Below are 16,437 nucleotides of genomic sequence, written 5' to 3'. Positions count from 1 at the left end.
CAGATTAGGAAAACTTTATTGTTTATACTTTATTTGAATCTTTCTCAATTTTTCCCTCACAACCAACGATGTCTGCACTGACACCGGATTTCCTGGGAAATGAACTCTTTAATCCTATCGCATTATCAGTGACGCAGACACAGACCTTAACAAGTCCTTGCCTTCAGCGGAAACACTGCAGCTCGTTAATAACGAGGAGGGCACGAACGACTTGTTAACCTCTTCACTAGTGAAGAAACGCGCAAGAAAAATACATGCTATTTTCAAAATATTTCACGCCACCTCCCTAAGTGCAAGAAAAAAAAATTGGGGAAGGCTTGGTAGCCTATAGCGGTGCCAGCCCCGAAAGAAGTGTGAAGCTGGCAGACTTCCTAGTTTCCAGTTGGAAATTCTGTGCGGAGCAGACATAGAGAGTGGAACAGATTAATTGATATGTGGGGTTTAACGTCCCAAAACCACCATATGATTATGACAGACGCCGTAGTGGAGAACTCCGGAAATTTTGACCACCGGGGGTTCTTTAACGTGCATCCAAATCTGAGCACACGATCCTTCAGCATTTCCGCCTCCACCGGGAATGCAGCCGTCGCAGCCGGGATTCGATCCCGCGACCTGGGGGTCAGCAGCAGGGTACCTTAGCCACTAGACCACCGTGGCGGGGCAAGTGGAACAGAGGCCGGCGGGAAGTTTGGACCATAGAGTTTCCTAATATTAACTAGAGGAAACTGTGGCACTGCAATCGCTTAGAGACTATGGGAATTTCAACATTAATATGCCTAGTCTTTATGCTTGCGAGCGGCGAATCGCACTTGTGGCTTCGTTTATGGCTGTGTTTTGATTTCATTCTGAATGCTAGAACAAACCGTTTTCAACTTCTTGAAGAGATTTGAAATGGTGGTTCCAAAAGGTGAAGCTGGTGAAGCATAACTGAAAAACATTTGCCGATTGTTGCTTCATGACAAAGCAGCTTCAAGCCGCGAAGCCAGAAAGTAAGCAAGAAGACTAGGCAAATCCATGTACTACCCATACTTCCCACGCTCCCTGAAGCGCCATGCGTTGAAACTCCCATAAACACCAGTGTCAGAGTTCCCTCTAGTGTATATCTAGGCAAATCTATGGTTTGGACTATCCTACGGTACACCATGTTTGCACGGTGTCATGCAATGTGCTAATAAATACTCCAGAAAGATTTTCCCACATCGTTCTTGGTGCAGAAACCCGGGCTCGTCTCTCATTGACTGACCTGCACCTGGTACAACTGCTCATGAACAGTGTGCTGAGAACGTGAGTGTTTAGTGCTCTGTACTATCATGCGTCATTTGTGGGTGCGCGGAGGTTAATGAAAACTCTGTAGAAGACGAGGACAGATGCTATCATCATAGGGGAGGAGATCAATGTTCGAATAAAAGACAAGGTCGGCAAGGGGCTTTGCCATGGAGATGACAGCTCATCCTTTCCTCAGCATCCTCCTCCTTTTGGTTCTTTTTTTCGACTTTCGTTTTTCTTTATTTTAATTGTTCTTCATATTTTCCTTTCTCTTTCCATTATTTACTTGCTTCCTCTTTCAATTTCTTTGCGCCAAAGAAAGCACAAAGAAAAGTGGACGAAAAGATAACTTGCCAATTGCAGGGACCGATCCTGCGACCTTCGAATAACATATCCTATGCTCACCAGCTGCATTTGAACGTGGAAGCATCAGTCAGTGCCACCTGTTGACATAACTGAGAGTGCAAAACACTTTTTTTTTGCCCATAGTAACTAAAAAATTTATTTCCCGAAGGTCCACCCATGTTGCGGACCTAATTTTACTCACTTCTGCTAAATTGATCTGCCTATTCATCTGCCCCAATGAATAATTTTATTCAGGAATGCAACATCGCAAAGAATGTTAGTCATTCTTTCACAGAATTACACACATCCTGGCAACATGTACGCACCATTGCAGAAGATAATTTGACCATATGGCACTACGTCAGTGTGAAGGCTCATGAAAAGGACCTTTGCAGACAAGTCACACGCTACCCCCTTAACAACCTCATCAGACATGAGGGCCCTCATAACACACAATGAAAACGCTGATAATTGTCCCATGTGGATTGTAATACAAGGCTTAAAAATCAAATGACAATCTCGCACCGTCAATGAACTGAAGTGCAGCCACAAGTTGACTTCACTAACAGAAATGTCGCCTTAGTATGAACTAGTTGCTTCGGATAAAAAACTTGATGCTAATGTGGCGAATAGGAGAATATTGTTACTCTGGCTTCATTGGGCAGTACTATTTGTTTAGTGATTGTTTGCAGTAATGCGTATGACTGGCTCATAATGACATACGATGCAGCAAGAGAGACGGCATTGTTGCGAACCCTACATAGCCGTTCAATGGACCGGTAAACACAGTGTCACTAAGTTATTTATGCTGCGACTCTGGCGCACAAGTCTCCATGCACAAAATCTTCGCGAATTGCGCAGCCACGGCACACTTCTAAAAGTTTCTCAAATGCTTGGCTGTACACGACGTTTGAAGAGGACAAAGAGTCCTTCACTGGTGATGCCATTTCTAACACGAGCTGCAAGCTTGCGCATAGACGTTTTATGTCGCAAAATGAACATACACAGCGAAGTCACTCACTGAAACCGAAACGATGGCGAGCGACTTCTCGGCGCAAGCAGAGAACCAGTCACACATGTTGCACCAAAGATCACTAGCTTCGGCACAGTCTTCGCACACCTTTCTAATCGCAGTGCAACATGACTGGCATTGCTGTGCAGGCAAACATAACACCATTACGTGTAAGCCGTCTACGATTAGTACTGCTCAATGAACATAGGCGATGTGATAGCTTGGGTTTCACTTGCAGCAGGGGGTAAGACAGGGAAAAAGAAACACCGAGAGATATGAGGCAATTGCAGATGGGAAACACCCTTGGAACACCCTTGGAATGAAGGAGCCAGCACAACTGCTCGCCTCACGTTGAGAAGAACGGCACGATTGGTTGCAGCGATGTGGAGAGGTGGCCGGCTCGCAGACTTCGAAGGGAGTGCACGTATCTTGCCCTGCGACTCACCCGCCATCACATCTTTACATAAACAGTGCTGCATTGTCAGGGTGAAACTGCTGCATCGGCAGCTTTAAAACCCTAAGCGTCCTCGATCGTCCCATAAAGGCACCGCCGGAGCGGTCACAGTCGGCTCGGACCGGGACAGTGCTCTGGGTGTCGCTGATGGGAGGCACTGAGCAGTCGCTGCTGCCTCTGCAAGTGTGCCTCGTAGAGAAGCCGGTTGATGGCTCCATAGTGGGGGTTGTCGACGCCGTTGGAGAGCATGGATGCCAGTGGCGCATGGTCAGGACAGGAGCCGCCCGAAGAGCTTGTCTGTCAAAGAAAAGTAAGCTCAGCATAAGGAAACGGCGGAATGCACAGAAACAATTCTCACGCTATGACTGCCTGAACAGTGAAGAAGGGACACACAAAACAAGGAACTGATGAGGATTGGTGCTGCCAACAATCATTTACTGCAAGAAATACAGAAAAATATATATATAGCACGTGTAATCACACCAAAGGCATTTGTGTGAAGTTGGAGATAAATGCTAACCATCATCAGTCACTTCTTATTTCGTTTTTTCCACAATGTTTGCACAATCATTGAATCACCACAGACATGAAAGAATCTGATAACACTAACGCAAACCAATGACTTGAAGGGTCACCCATTCAAGGCATAACTAATACACATGGTAAAAAATGGCAGCAACAGCTGGTCTGTGCTAAAGCCACGCAACTTCTCAAGCATGTCATTCTTTCCTGAAAGCGCAGCAATCAGAGGCTGCCCCATGCATGCACGTCGACTTCTAATATTGATGTGCCAAGCGCCAACCATAAGACAGCATTTGCATCGGCTGGTTCTCTTCTGTCATTGCTTCCACATGTTAAGTGACAACTATGAATTACTGCTAACTAGTTCAACTTTGCGCTGTTTCAGGTACGCCGGTGTTGTAAAGCTTCACATCAAGAAGCGAATGAAATGTAAGGAATGCCATGCGAGATTGCCTCTGACGAGGCACTCACACAGTTGAAGCTCCCACCAGGTACTCTCTCTTGTAGTGCATGATCAGCATCATCATTTTTTCAATCACCGCGCCGCGCCTCTCGCGCAGCTGATGCGAGCTCGAGCTGCGCGAGGATTAGAACGAGTTTCTGGCCTGGCGGTTTGGACGCTGGTAGTCGACGTGGCTCCGCTTCAGGCCTGCAATAAAGTGGCGAGATCGGCACGGCCCCATCGGCCGCCTTCGACGTCATCTCACGTCTCCTTCTCTCGCCGCTACATTGGTGACCCGGAGAACACGCCCTTCGCCGAACGGCCCGCTGCCATGTTCCCGCAACTCTGCCCGCCAGTGCCGCCGTTCCAATCGACCTACCCAAAGGTATGGTTTATGCAGCTCGACGCCGTTCTTGCGGTGAATGGCATCACGGACCAGCTGCAGATGCACGCCATTCTTCTCGACGCCCTCCCGGTAGAGTTGCGCCATCTCGCTGCCACTTCAAGCACCAGCCCGCAGCCTTACGATGCCCTCTGCACTGCGGTGCTCGCCCGCAGCGGCAACACATACCGTCCGCTTCCGTTTACCCGCACCAGGCAGGTTTCCCCGGCGTCGCAGAGCAAGGTACGCACGCAAGCGACGGCACGTGACACCGTGGCCCTCGCCGTTTCCGCGACCACCAGCTCAGACGTCTCGGCCTCCTCCTCCTCGCCGCAGCTGCTGGTCAGCTCCTCGACGGTGCCCCCTGCCGCTCCGCCACCTGCCACTGGTGCCAGCAATGGCCTGCCGGGTGCCTCGCCACATTCCACTCGCACCTCCCCGGCCAGCAGCCGACCACACTCGGCGTCCCCGCTCCCCGCCCATGTCTCTGTCTCTGTTTCGTGGTCTACGACGGGCCCCAGCGCCGTGTCTTCGCGGAGCCAGAGCCTGCCCTCATCGTCGGCGTCGACACCGGCAACCACCAAAGCAACTGCCACCGTCGCCCCTCTGCCCGTGGCGCCGCAGCAGGCACCTGCGTCGAGACCCGGCGTCGCACAGGTGGTTTCGGCCAGCCCCAGTCCTCACACTTCTGGTGCCCCCCGGCTCATCCAGCCGAAACAGCCACAGATCCTGCCCAAGCTGTCGAGCGGCAGCGCGAACATGACGAAGCCTTCGGCAGCGGCGACCACCCGGTCCCAGTCTCCTCGGGCGGCCCAGCACAAGGCCACACCGCGGCCCGCGCCTGTACCAGCGCCGCAGCCTGCGACCACGGTGCAGCGCGGAGCCGCGATGGGGCTCAACACGGGGAGTCCGCTGCTCATCGGGAACCCCGCGGCAGCGCAGCCGGGCATGTTTCCGGCTGGACCTGCGCACGGCACTTTCCTGCTAAACCAGTACATTCCGGGCCTGGGCCACAGCCCGATTCTGATACAAGGCGCATCGGGGCAGACCCAGAGCTCTCTGGGACAGATACAGGGGGTCCAGGCCCCATGGGGGACATCCAGGACGGCCTGGCACCCCGACGCTTGTCATCCCACAGAACCTGGGGCCAAGGCCCAACATCTTTCTGGCACCGCCACGCATGATGTCACCCCCCTCGTTTGCCATAGTCCCGGGACAGCCACTGACGCTGCAACAGCTGCAGGCCATGCTGCCCACGCAGACCATGCTGGCCCAGCCCACACTGGGTGCGTTCCAGACAGACCAGCACCAATCCCTGGTGCAGATACCGACGTTCACCCAGCCGCAGATACTGGCGCATGACCACCATCACCACCACCACCACCACCATCATGGGGCCCTGTCGGGACCTCTAATCTCGACGGGCGGTAGTATAGTGTCCTCTGCACCCAGCGCCAACATTGTCACCCACCATCCTGTCATGACCTCGCGACACACGGTCCACTCTCGGCCTGTCCGACCAGGTCACCGTGAGACCCGCTTGTCGGCTACCACAGTGACCCGGCACTTCCTCCTTCGTCCTCTGCGCAACTCCCAGTGTCGCCCACCAGAGACCCACTGGTTCCCGATGGTCACTACACGTTGACAAACTGGACTTCCTAAACGGACACCTTGCGGATTGTCGTTCATGTATATAGTCTCTTTCCCTTTCTTTGTTATATACACTTCAAATCGCGCAAAGCGCTAGGGGGGGAGCCCTGTAGTGCATGATCAGCATCATCATTTTTTCAATCACCGCGCCGCGCCTCTCGCGCAGCTGATGCGAGCTCGAGCTGCGCGAGGATTAGAACGAGTTTCTGGCCTGGCGGTTTGGACGCTGGTAGTCGACGTGGCTCCGCTTCAGGCCTGCAATAAAGTGGCGAGATCGGCACGGCCCCATCGGCCGCCTTCGACGTCATCTCACGTCTCCTTCTCTCGCCGCTACACTCTAAAACTGTGGAAAGGAACCTGCTTACTTTTCAACCTACGCTTTGATGGCACTCAACTGCTTCACCAATCATTGGGGTTTTATGTCCCAAAACCATGATATGATTATGAGGGGCTCCTCAAATTTCGACCAAGTTGTGTTACTTAATGTGCACTGGCGCCACACAGTATGTGCACTGGCATTACACAGTACAAGAGCCCTTAGCATTTCACCTCCACTGAAATGGGATCGCAGTGGCTGTGACCTTTGGGTCTGCAGCCAAGCACCATATCCGTCATGTAAAGCCGAATGGATGCCTCACAAGGAATTAAAACGAATTCACGAAAAAATGAAAGTGAAGTGAGTCACAGAAAAAATAATAAATGATAATAAAGATGAGGGAGACGGGGGGGCTCCGAGACATTCTGAACGATGAAAAGCAGATGTCAAATACAACCTTCTGTGACAACAGACATGCGAGCCTCCAGCCCACCGCAGCAGCTGTTCATGCCTGATAAATGAGACTACAACGAGAACATGGCGATGCCTTACATGTTCTCAGACCAGCTGCTGCCCAGCCCAACAGGCGGCGGGAATCGAAGAAACAGTTTGCTTTGCTGGAACTTTCTATTATTCCGATGGTATCTTGTCTGGGCTTCGCTTTCTCTTTCCATGTGTTGCAGAGTTCAAGCTTTCTAACATTGCTAGACTGTAGTTTAGTTGAGGTTTACCATCCCATGGTAACACTGAACAAAAGAAAGAATTTTAAGGGCTTGTTTTTCTTCGTTGGACACAACATTGATTAGAACAGACAAGAAAGAAAAGTACGTGGAATGTTGTTAGTAGTAATTGTAATGTAAATGTGAGGAAAGTAAAGGGGACGAACAGATAACTTGCTGCTGCCAGGGACTGAAGCTGCGGCTCTCAAGTTCGAAGGTCGCAGGATCTGTCCTTGCGCAGGAAAAGTTAGGTGTCTGTTCAGTGAACAGCTTGAACCATAAATAGGGTAGCCAGGCCTGGTACAACAATTTTGCAAACATTTTATCCTCTAGCAGCACATCTGTTCCAATTACAGATTAAAAGGCGTTTATGCTAGAAAAAGACCTTATACTATTGGAAACCAACCCGTAAGAATCCAGCTATGACACATCAGTAGCAATTGGCGTGGACTCGTGCCCTCTGCATCAAATCAACCCAAATCAAAAGCCAAAACAAAACCTGAAGCCAAAACGTGCATGTTTTGACTGCACTCCACAGCATGGCTATTTCTAACGTTCAGCAAACCTCTTCTCCTTAGCACAATGCATAAAAGATCAGCCCTTTGCAGTCAAACAGTTATGCAATCATCCCTTACAAGGATCAAACTCATTTCTGTCAAGATATTACACTTAAAGACGCAAAAAATTTCACTTACATCTTCGTCCACCGTGTCATGGGAGTTGACCCTAGAACGACAGACCAGAAGAGATGGTGTTGAAAATTTTCATAGCTCTTTATTACGATATGATATTTCTCAAAACGTCCGTTAAAAGATAACAGAGTTTTGAGAGAATGCTACCCTATCAAATTGATCTTGCAGTTTTTCTGTTATTCTACTTTTGAAGTGTGTTTCAAGAAATTTTGCAGAATGCAAGCGCACACTTGCAGACGTATACGGACCATAAAAATGTTTGCTGAAATCGCTACTGACACTGTCTGGTCTCGAGCCGTTTACTGTCGAGAGCATTGCTGTGGTGGAATTTGTCCCAGAAATGTTCTCTTTTGCAGACAGCCCGCTACTAGACGGCACAGAGAGCAAAACTATGTACATGCTCACGGTGTACATGCTCACAGGTGTGCATGTACACTGAGCTCTGCACGCCCTTCTGGTTATAGTTGTGGCTAGACATTGCAAAACAGACCACTGCAATGTGCTCATCAATGTGGCAAACTGCTGCAATTTTCTTACGAAATATCAGGTATGCCATAAATACCACAGTAGATGTTTGTAGTCAGGCAGCAATTGGACGTAGCAACAACTAGAAATTGACACCGAAGGCTGACGAAGTACAGAGAAAATGGACTTCATAACAAAAAAAGTCTGAAATATATAAATAATAGTGAGAAAATATACCAAACAAGATAACTTGCTGCCTGCAGGAGTTGGACCTCATTAAACACACTGCACATGTGGTGCCCTTATGACTGAGCTGTTCTGCCTGTGGTAGTGTCATGCACTATTGAGGATATTTTACGAGTAGTACCCCCCCCCCTCCCACAATTTATTTATTCAAAATAAGTTATAGGTCCAAAAATGAGGCACTGGGTAAACTGGACTTCAGAAAAACGTGTTACAATGTTTAATACGTTAGCACTCAAATAAAAAAGAGTAAAAGATCACTGATAGTAACTGCCCTATTAGTGCCAGCCCTTGCCACCCACAGTCACTGCAGCAGATGTGAAACATCCGTTTTACCTCTAGCACAGACTTGATGCACAGATGTGACTGACACGGCACCCTATTCACGCCACGCATACATGCGCCCCTTCTTTAATGTGATAGCGTTAAAGAGCTTGTTTTGCAGAATTTCCGGCGTCGCCGTTGTTGGTTGCGAGCGGAACATTATCCTCTTGTGCATGACCAAAAAATCCAAAAATATGCAAATAAAATAAATATTAAAAAATTCTGGCTCTGAGTAAAGATCGAACCCCGGTCGTTTGCGTGGCAAGTGGGTGTCCTCTCACACAGCAACATGTCTACTAGTGAATACAATGAAAATACCGTTCTCTTCTTGAATAGACGGTCAAAGCAACTTTCATGCTTTATAGACAAATGCATCCTGTATGAATGCTTCGAAATACAACATGAAATATTGCAGTAATAATGCGTCATACAAGCATACATTGCCATTGGACGTAAGGACATGCGATTATCAAAATGACTTCATGGATTAAAGCTAGTCACCCACCACAAAAGCCGTGCACGTTACTGCGCCTATTCTATTAAGGCCACGTAGTGGGTGCATAGCAAGTTTGAAAAGATTCCGTGCACAAGTTCTTTAAGTACGCACTAGGGACAGGATATTGCTAATGCGTTTATCTCTTGATGCTAAAGCTTTAGAGCCCCCAGTTTGTTTTCGCTCAAGCGACACTTTTAGCACATAAAATCCTAACACGAGACATGAAGCAAATAGGGTGTCAGCACATCGTACGCTGGTTCAAATAACAATAGTCCTTGTAATAACCGAATGTGGTGGGTTGTTCTGAAGTGAAATTCTGTGATTCAATATTTGGCATTAACCTTTTGTTGCAAGGAATAACGCTAGCAGAAACTTACCGAAAGTAGAATGTCAGAAAAAGACCGAATTGCTTTTTTTAGTGAAGAAAGACAGAACATTTCTCTGTACTGTCCCCTTTCATATTATTGATCATTTGCTAATGTAGAGTAATTTATTGTAAGCCTAAGACTGTCAGCCAAAATCTTGCAGCAAGAACCCTCATGATCACTAGATAGTAGCATACAGCAAAAGTTAGTTATTATGCTGATTAGGGTGAAAATAGTTGTCTAGTACAAAAATTCACATGACCACACCAAAGAAGACAGAAAGCTTCGTTCGATCCGAAATTGAACCAAGGTACTCTGACCGACAGCTTTGTGTTCTACCATCGATGCATGTCAGTGCTTGAAGCAGCTGTTTAGCAGTCATGTCAGCCGAGGATTGACATTATATTATCTGAGGTGTTTTGTCCCAGAGCCATAATATGATCAACCATCCGGTGTTCTTCGATGTGCACTGCCTCCGCACAATACATGGGCTTCTAGAATTGAACGGCTGTGCCCGGGATTGAAGCTGCGACCTTCAGGTTAGCAGTTGAGCACCGCGCACCGTGGTTACGGCCCTGTAACGTAAATATTGACATACCAGGCAAGAAGAGAAGAAACGAACGATGCCTACCTTATCCTGAGGTTGTTTATCTTCTTTGAGATGGGCATAAATTCGCAGCTCTCGTCGTTGCATGGGTGGGGACGCTTGCGGCTGAAAAACAGAAGCATTGGCATGAACGTCCTTAACTGTCTGCCTCATCTCAAAAGTTCCTTGCAACACTTCTTCAGCATAGAAAATGCTGTCTATCTGTCATATAGGCTCTAGAGAACACCCGAGCCAATCACTATGATGGAGACGTGGCTTGGAATTTACTTTTGTACAGCTATGAATCATGCCCTATTCTCTCTATAGAAAGAATGCCATTATAAGAAAATCAGATGACACAAGCCACTGCAACATGCAACAACCAGCCCAACAGTAAGTTTTACTAAGCACACTTGGATAACGAGTCCTAACTTATGATCATGTGTTCCTAAAAAACTGACACTCTTTTGCCTATTTTTCTGCGATGATTTGAGTCTCTGAAGGTTTCTTTTTTTTTAAAAGGCACCAACTAATTCACCGACAAGATTTGCCAAAGGCTGCCATATACTTAAATGGCAACGCCATATGCCCACAGTCACGGCCACTGGCTCATTAGAGCATTGTGGGCCACACAGTTACTGTGCCCGCTGTAGGTGGCCGCCACTCGCTTGTCATCTCGCTGGAGGTTAGTTGCATGTTCGAAGAAAGACAAAAGTTTGGAAGTCACGATGTGTGTGCGACGTCACTTCTTTTGCCGTTGCACCCCTCCCTGCTCAGCTTCCAATGCATTTGTCAGGGTAAGAGAAGAAAGAAAGCAAGTACAGCATTCGACAAATCTTTAAGCTCCAGAGTGCTCGCACTCAAGGGATTCTAAAAATTTCTGTGGAGATTGATTTGTGAGGTGATAAATTACTTCAGTGAAGCCATTCGATGGTTACTAGGGAAATTGTTGCAGGGCCCCTCAAAGACTGAGAGATTCACATGTTTTCTCATAGGAAACATTCCGTCACTAGGCTGTGGCTTCAGGTGAAACATCCGATTTTGTAATTTCTGTGCTACTTATTCAGACGAAACAAATTAAATTCAATTACTGCATGCAGGTGGCTTGTGTAAAAGCAATCCATCAATAGGCTGTGGCTTCAGGTGAAACAACTGATTTTAGATTTTCTGTGCAACTCATTCAGAAAAAACAAGTTAAATTCAATAACTGTATGCAGGTGGATTGTGTGAAAGCAACAGGCATTTTAAATTCTTTCAGTGAGTTTTCCATGAACTGCACCAAGTGTTACTAATTTTCCACCATCCACTAACATAAGGGAGCATTAAAGAGGGAACCCGAGTTCCACAACTTTTCAATCAAGTTTTTCACACGTCCTTTGGCAAACAACGCACGCAAGCACACACGGGACACTAAATCCGAGATATAAAGTACTGGCTCATGACATGAAACCTAGACACCATAATAAAATATATCCAATCATCATGTTCCAAGCCCTGAATATGCGTGAATGCAACCGAGAATATTACTACTGCCTCCTTGAAAAAAACCAGGTGGGGGTACTGGTTATGGGATGCAGGCAGGTAGAACAGTTTTCCAAAAGTGCCATTCATAATTTCATTCGTGACCGAAAACATTGAGTTTTGAATGGCTCCGTTCTAAAATTGAGACATTTTTATGGAACCTGCATCCAGTACACTTTTGACCATACTGGCCGCATACATGTGCCACAGAAAGTAAAGGCACTTGTTAGGGACCATGTAATGAAGAAATCACGTTATCATCCATGTAATCTTTTTAGGTCAACAGGGGAGTTATTGAAAGCAAGGGAATGCCCCTAAATAGACAATCTGAGTGGGTCAAATGAATATGAACTACTTCCCCTCTCGTGTGACATTGGGGCCAATTTGAAAAAGGTGCAGGAGACAGTGCTCACATAACAGTTATTCACAATTCACACGACACTATTTGTGTGCAGCACACCACCACACGCACACTATCCCCTCAAGCGCACATTTTCCCTGTTTGCCGCATGTTATGGGTATGACTTCATGTTGCGCAGCTCTAAAGATTTTATTATAAATGTTTCACGGCGTTTTACGCACTTCCGTTTCATGATTAGACAGTCCGACCTTCGAGTTGCTTAAACTCTAAACAAATGTTTCACAAAAACCATTAAATCTCTGGTAAGACTTTTTCATTTCCCCACACTTGCATCTGATATGTCGTACTCCATTATACACCTAAGCAAATTAGCAAAGTTTCAACTGCTACTGCCAGTTTTTTCTATCAGGTATTTCTCTACAAGACAAATCTGATATGGCAGCACAATACACTGATCGCCAGACACAGAGCGACACAATAACATCACAATCAATGTCACCAAAGATGTTGAGTCGCAGGACAATATTCAATAAGAAGGCTTTGCTTTGGGAAAACTTTATTTTGAAAGTCCGAAGGCATGCGCCCTAGCACACCGCGGGTCGCTCCCGTGATGGGACAGTAAGGCCGAGACCTAGGGCCGCATCGTGTGCACACTGGACAGCTCTAAGTTGCGATGCTATGTCCGGACTCCGGAGTCCCACTTTCTGGACGATGCTGTATCGGTGCCGCGTATTGAAGGGCACTTCCAGAGCATGTGATGTAAGGTGGCTAAACCGCTTCATTTTGTACACGAGTTGGTTAAATAAACCTCAGGGTAAAGCTTGTGGAGAAAGGCAGAGTTAGGGTACGTTTCTGTTTGAAGTAATCGCAATGCAAGTGCCTGCGCTCTATTTAGCTTCCTATGTGGAGGGGGAAAGACTCTTCTATCCATGGCGAAATGTTGGGCAATTTCATTGTATGTAGTTGGCGGATCCCTGTTTACGAAATCTCCAGTTCGACCTAAAGGTCCTTCGTGGCTGCGGACAGCTAAACCTCGCACCCTGGAGTGGGCCAACTCATTAAGATTGATAATCCCTTCGTCCATGTTTCCCTTATAAGCCGGGAACCATGTAAAGGTATGGGTTGTAAGCGACTTCTCACAGAGTATGTTTTTGGCCTCTTTGCACACAGCTCCAACACTGAATGCATGAATGGGAACTCTGGAATCACTAAATATATGTTCATGTCACTGATATAAAAGAGCCAAGGCAATGGCAACCTGCTCAGCTGCATTGGCAGTTTCGGCGCATACCGACGCCACATTAATTGTAACCCCTTTGAGGTTGATTGCCACTACCGTGAATCGGTCTCTCTGGTCATCATATTGCGCCGAGACTACGAAACAGGCACCCCCATCGAGATCCACAACTGGGCGGAGAAGGGCTCGAGTGCGCGCTCTCCTCTTTCCAACATTGCGTTGGGGATGCCATGTTCCGCGGGGCAGGCGAGACAATTATGTTCTTCTGATCCCTCGTCAACCCTTGGTACAGAGCCTTAATCTGAGCTGGTGGAACACCCACATTCACGAGAATCAACCTCCCCACTTTAGCAGCATCAGAAAATTATTGTTATACAAGACTAATGGCGAATTCCACTGAGGAAACGGGTATGGGTGCTGTGCAGCGATGAGTGGACGCAGAGCAAAGAGAGCAAAGCCACTCGAATGCGGCACGCTTCTGGAGAGCTGGTGTGAGGGTGACAAGTGGGGAGAAATATATAGCGCAACCGAAACATTCGAAGCCCCTGCATTCCCAGTGGAGCAGCAGCAAAAGATGCGTGAAATCTGTCAGTCACATTTCTGCCATTATCCTGCTTCACAGTTACATGGTACATTTGTGCAACAATGCATCCAGCAAACATGGCTACAGTATTCCCTTCACAGCAGTCATCGTCTCTACTTGTCACGGCCAACATCAGTGCTGTCGAACTAACACATGGTTGCTACCGTTGTCGCCATGCTCACTGGCTGGAGAAAACAAATGCGAAGGAAAAGACATTCAAAAGTTGTGCGAGTGTTGCACTGCGTCTACCCCGCTTTTCAGGCGAGAGAACTACAAACTGCTCTCCATTTCTCTGCCCCAAAAGTGCTCTTGCTATGCCAGAGGATGACAGTGCTTCTACTCCTGTTCGACCACTGAAGCACGCCAGCACTGAAGACTGGCACTTTCAGCGTGCTTTTTTTTAAGTGCTTCTGTTCTCCCAATGTAATTCACCATAAAAAAACGCCATGAAAGAAACAGTTGGTGGCAAAATCAACTTGATTTCACGGCATCAACACCTAACTGTACCAAGAACTTCGTTTCTGTCATCTCTAGTTTTTCTTTCTTTTTGTAACACCTAGACATGCACTGCATTTTATTCTGAAACAGCAACGTAATATGCAAACAGACACGAAATACAAAAAATGCTTTGAAAGCTGCGTTGCCTCGCTGATATGACCATCGTAACCTCATGGTGTGATGCAGCAGCTCCAAGCCTGTGCTGCCCAATGCATCATTTTGCATATTTTACTGCTTATTAGCCTTCTTATAAAGAGAAACCTTCATTGGCATGGTTGAAATAATTCCCTTACAATGCACTTTAATTGCCCTTGAATGTTCGCAACTGTAGTGACACTTTGGGATTCCTTCCCTTACAATTCTGCCAACACGATTGTCAGGAATTGCGCAACAGTAGCATTGCAAAGCCCATCAGCAAGATGTGTCAAGCACAGTACATATAATATGACATTGCACAAAAAGCTCACGCGTCTTTCACACTCGTGCACACAAACTCATCACTGGCACATAGACAAGTGACAAGCTTGTTTGCCAAAGTGATATCGGAGGTTTGTTGCCGTCTTCAGGCTTCTAGCCTTCGAGACGGCACCAAACGCTAGCAAATGGGAAAGTGACCCAGCCTACTACCCCCTTATCAGTGTTATCAGATTCAAACTGTCTTTTGTTCAGTGAGTTATCGCGCGACATTTGCAAGTGTACGTGGCGACATTTTACAACCGGCTCAACTTATACCGATCGACACGCTATGTTTACCTAGCACGTAAATGCCGCATTTCGCTTCCCATTTTCCCCAAAACGCAATGACGGGAGACTCGAGTAGGCTGGAGAGTCGCGGGAGACGCAATAAACTTTCCAGTCTAGAAATATGTCGAGTGGGTATGAGTCGCCTGCGACCACAACCTGCGGTAAACTACGCGACACGCGTCAACAAACGAATGGAACTGAGCTGATGAGTTTACTGAGCACTTGGGTGACACGGTACATCACAACGGGGTGCCGCCATTCCATATCCCTTTTTGTACAAGCCCACAGGACGGCATGCAACCCTTCCAAGAGGCTTGCCTTACGAGTGTCACCACTGTATAAACAGGGAAAAAACAAAAACGAAACGCTGAACGAAGCTGTCGCGTGGCCCTCGACTCCTACGATCGCGCTAAACTAGGGTAACCTCAAGAAAAGCAAAAAAAGAATGTCGATTCCATCACCGACCGAACTCGCCGTCCGTAAAGAAAGGGAGTGTCAGTTTTCACTCACGACATTTCCTGGCGCCCCGCGAAGGTCGCCGCAGCGGCGACAGTGCTCCCGAACACGCTGTCAGCATAAAAACAGCGGCGCATCAGCTAAGACAGCCCATGGTGACAAGTGCAAGGAGGGGGCCTCAATGACGTAGGCGACGCGTGCACGCAGGGAACAGCCGTATCTCGAATGATCGAAGTCCGTTGTACTTGTACGTGCGCTGTCCCTTCCTTTAAAAGCGCGCAGGCAAGAGTCGAGAGCACCGTATGGGAACACGGGACGCGCTGGAGTACGCGCGCGTTGCGACGATCCCCGAAACGAGCACTATAGAAAAGGGATGGCGAAGAGGTTTGGATAAGAAGACAGCGGTAACGCAGAGACGTAGCGACTTACGAGCCTTCTGTCAGCGTCATGTCGACCCGCGGCGAGGCTTGAACGGCCGCCACGACACTGGGTGCCCGCGCAGGAGAGTGAGCTGCAACGGCTCGGCGACAACTCCCACTTCGAAACTAATCGAGCTGCGCCATGTTGGGTGGCTCGGAATGGAAAGCAGCACACGCGGAGCTCTGGCGGCGGACTTCCCCGACGTCACTGCTATGCGGTGCGACCTTTTGTTTCGTTTTCAGCATTGTTACAAAACTTAAAAAATTTGTTAAAAGAAAACAATATTTTTGAAAATATTGTTTAATGGAACATCAAACTTTTAAACTGTCTGCAAATAT

The 16,437-nt window shown here is 47.6% G+C and overlaps 1 protein-coding gene across 2 annotated transcripts; it reads right to left on the bottom strand.

Annotated features, from left to right (window-relative positions):
• Positions 1-2,355: 2,355 nt before the first annotated feature.
• LOC119180026 (uncharacterized) lies at positions 2,356-16,270 on the bottom strand. Of its 2 annotated transcripts, none has more exons than XM_037431158.2 (4): positions 16,109-16,270; positions 10,325-10,405; positions 7,804-7,834; positions 2,356-3,374 (listed from the first exon to the last, which is right to left on the bottom strand). In XM_037431158.2, exons 1-4 carry the CDS (start codon positions 16,126-16,128, stop codon positions 3,183-3,185), a joined length of 324 nt encoding a protein of 107 aa, XP_037287055.2. In that variant the 5' UTR covers positions 16,129-16,270; the 3' UTR covers positions 2,356-3,182. The 2 variants fall into 2 exon arrangements, with proteins under 2 accessions (XP_037287055.2, XP_075725748.1); XM_075869633.1 differs by lacking the exon at positions 16,109-16,270 and adding an exon at positions 15,734-15,932.
• Positions 16,271-16,437: the final 167 nt, after the last annotated feature.

Source organism: Rhipicephalus microplus, chromosome 7 (genome assembly GCF_043290135.1).
Source record: "Rhipicephalus microplus isolate Deutch F79 chromosome 7, USDA_Rmic, whole genome shotgun sequence".
Taxonomy (NCBI): domain Eukaryota; kingdom Metazoa; phylum Arthropoda; class Arachnida; order Ixodida; family Ixodidae; genus Rhipicephalus; species Rhipicephalus microplus.
Note: the sequence above shows the minus strand (reverse complement) of the source record. Positions and strands in the feature narration are given on the sequence as shown.

What these genes read in the sequence shown, in the direction of transcription:
- LOC119180026 (XM_075869633.1), bottom strand. Translation starts at nt 15,816, where the DNA reads ATGCGCCGCTGTTTTTATGCTGACAGCGTGTTCGGGAGCACTGTCGCC. An exon ending in GCGGGGCGCCAGGAAATGTC is followed by an intron (nt 10,406 to 15,733) that starts GTGAGTGAAAAC and finishes TCTGTTTTTCAG; the next exon opens with CCGCAAGCGTCCCCACCCAT. An exon ending in ATGACACGGTGGACGAAGAT is followed by an intron (nt 3,375 to 7,803) that starts GTAAGTGAAATT and finishes TTTCTTTGACAG; the next exon opens with ACAAGCTCTTCGGGCGGCTC.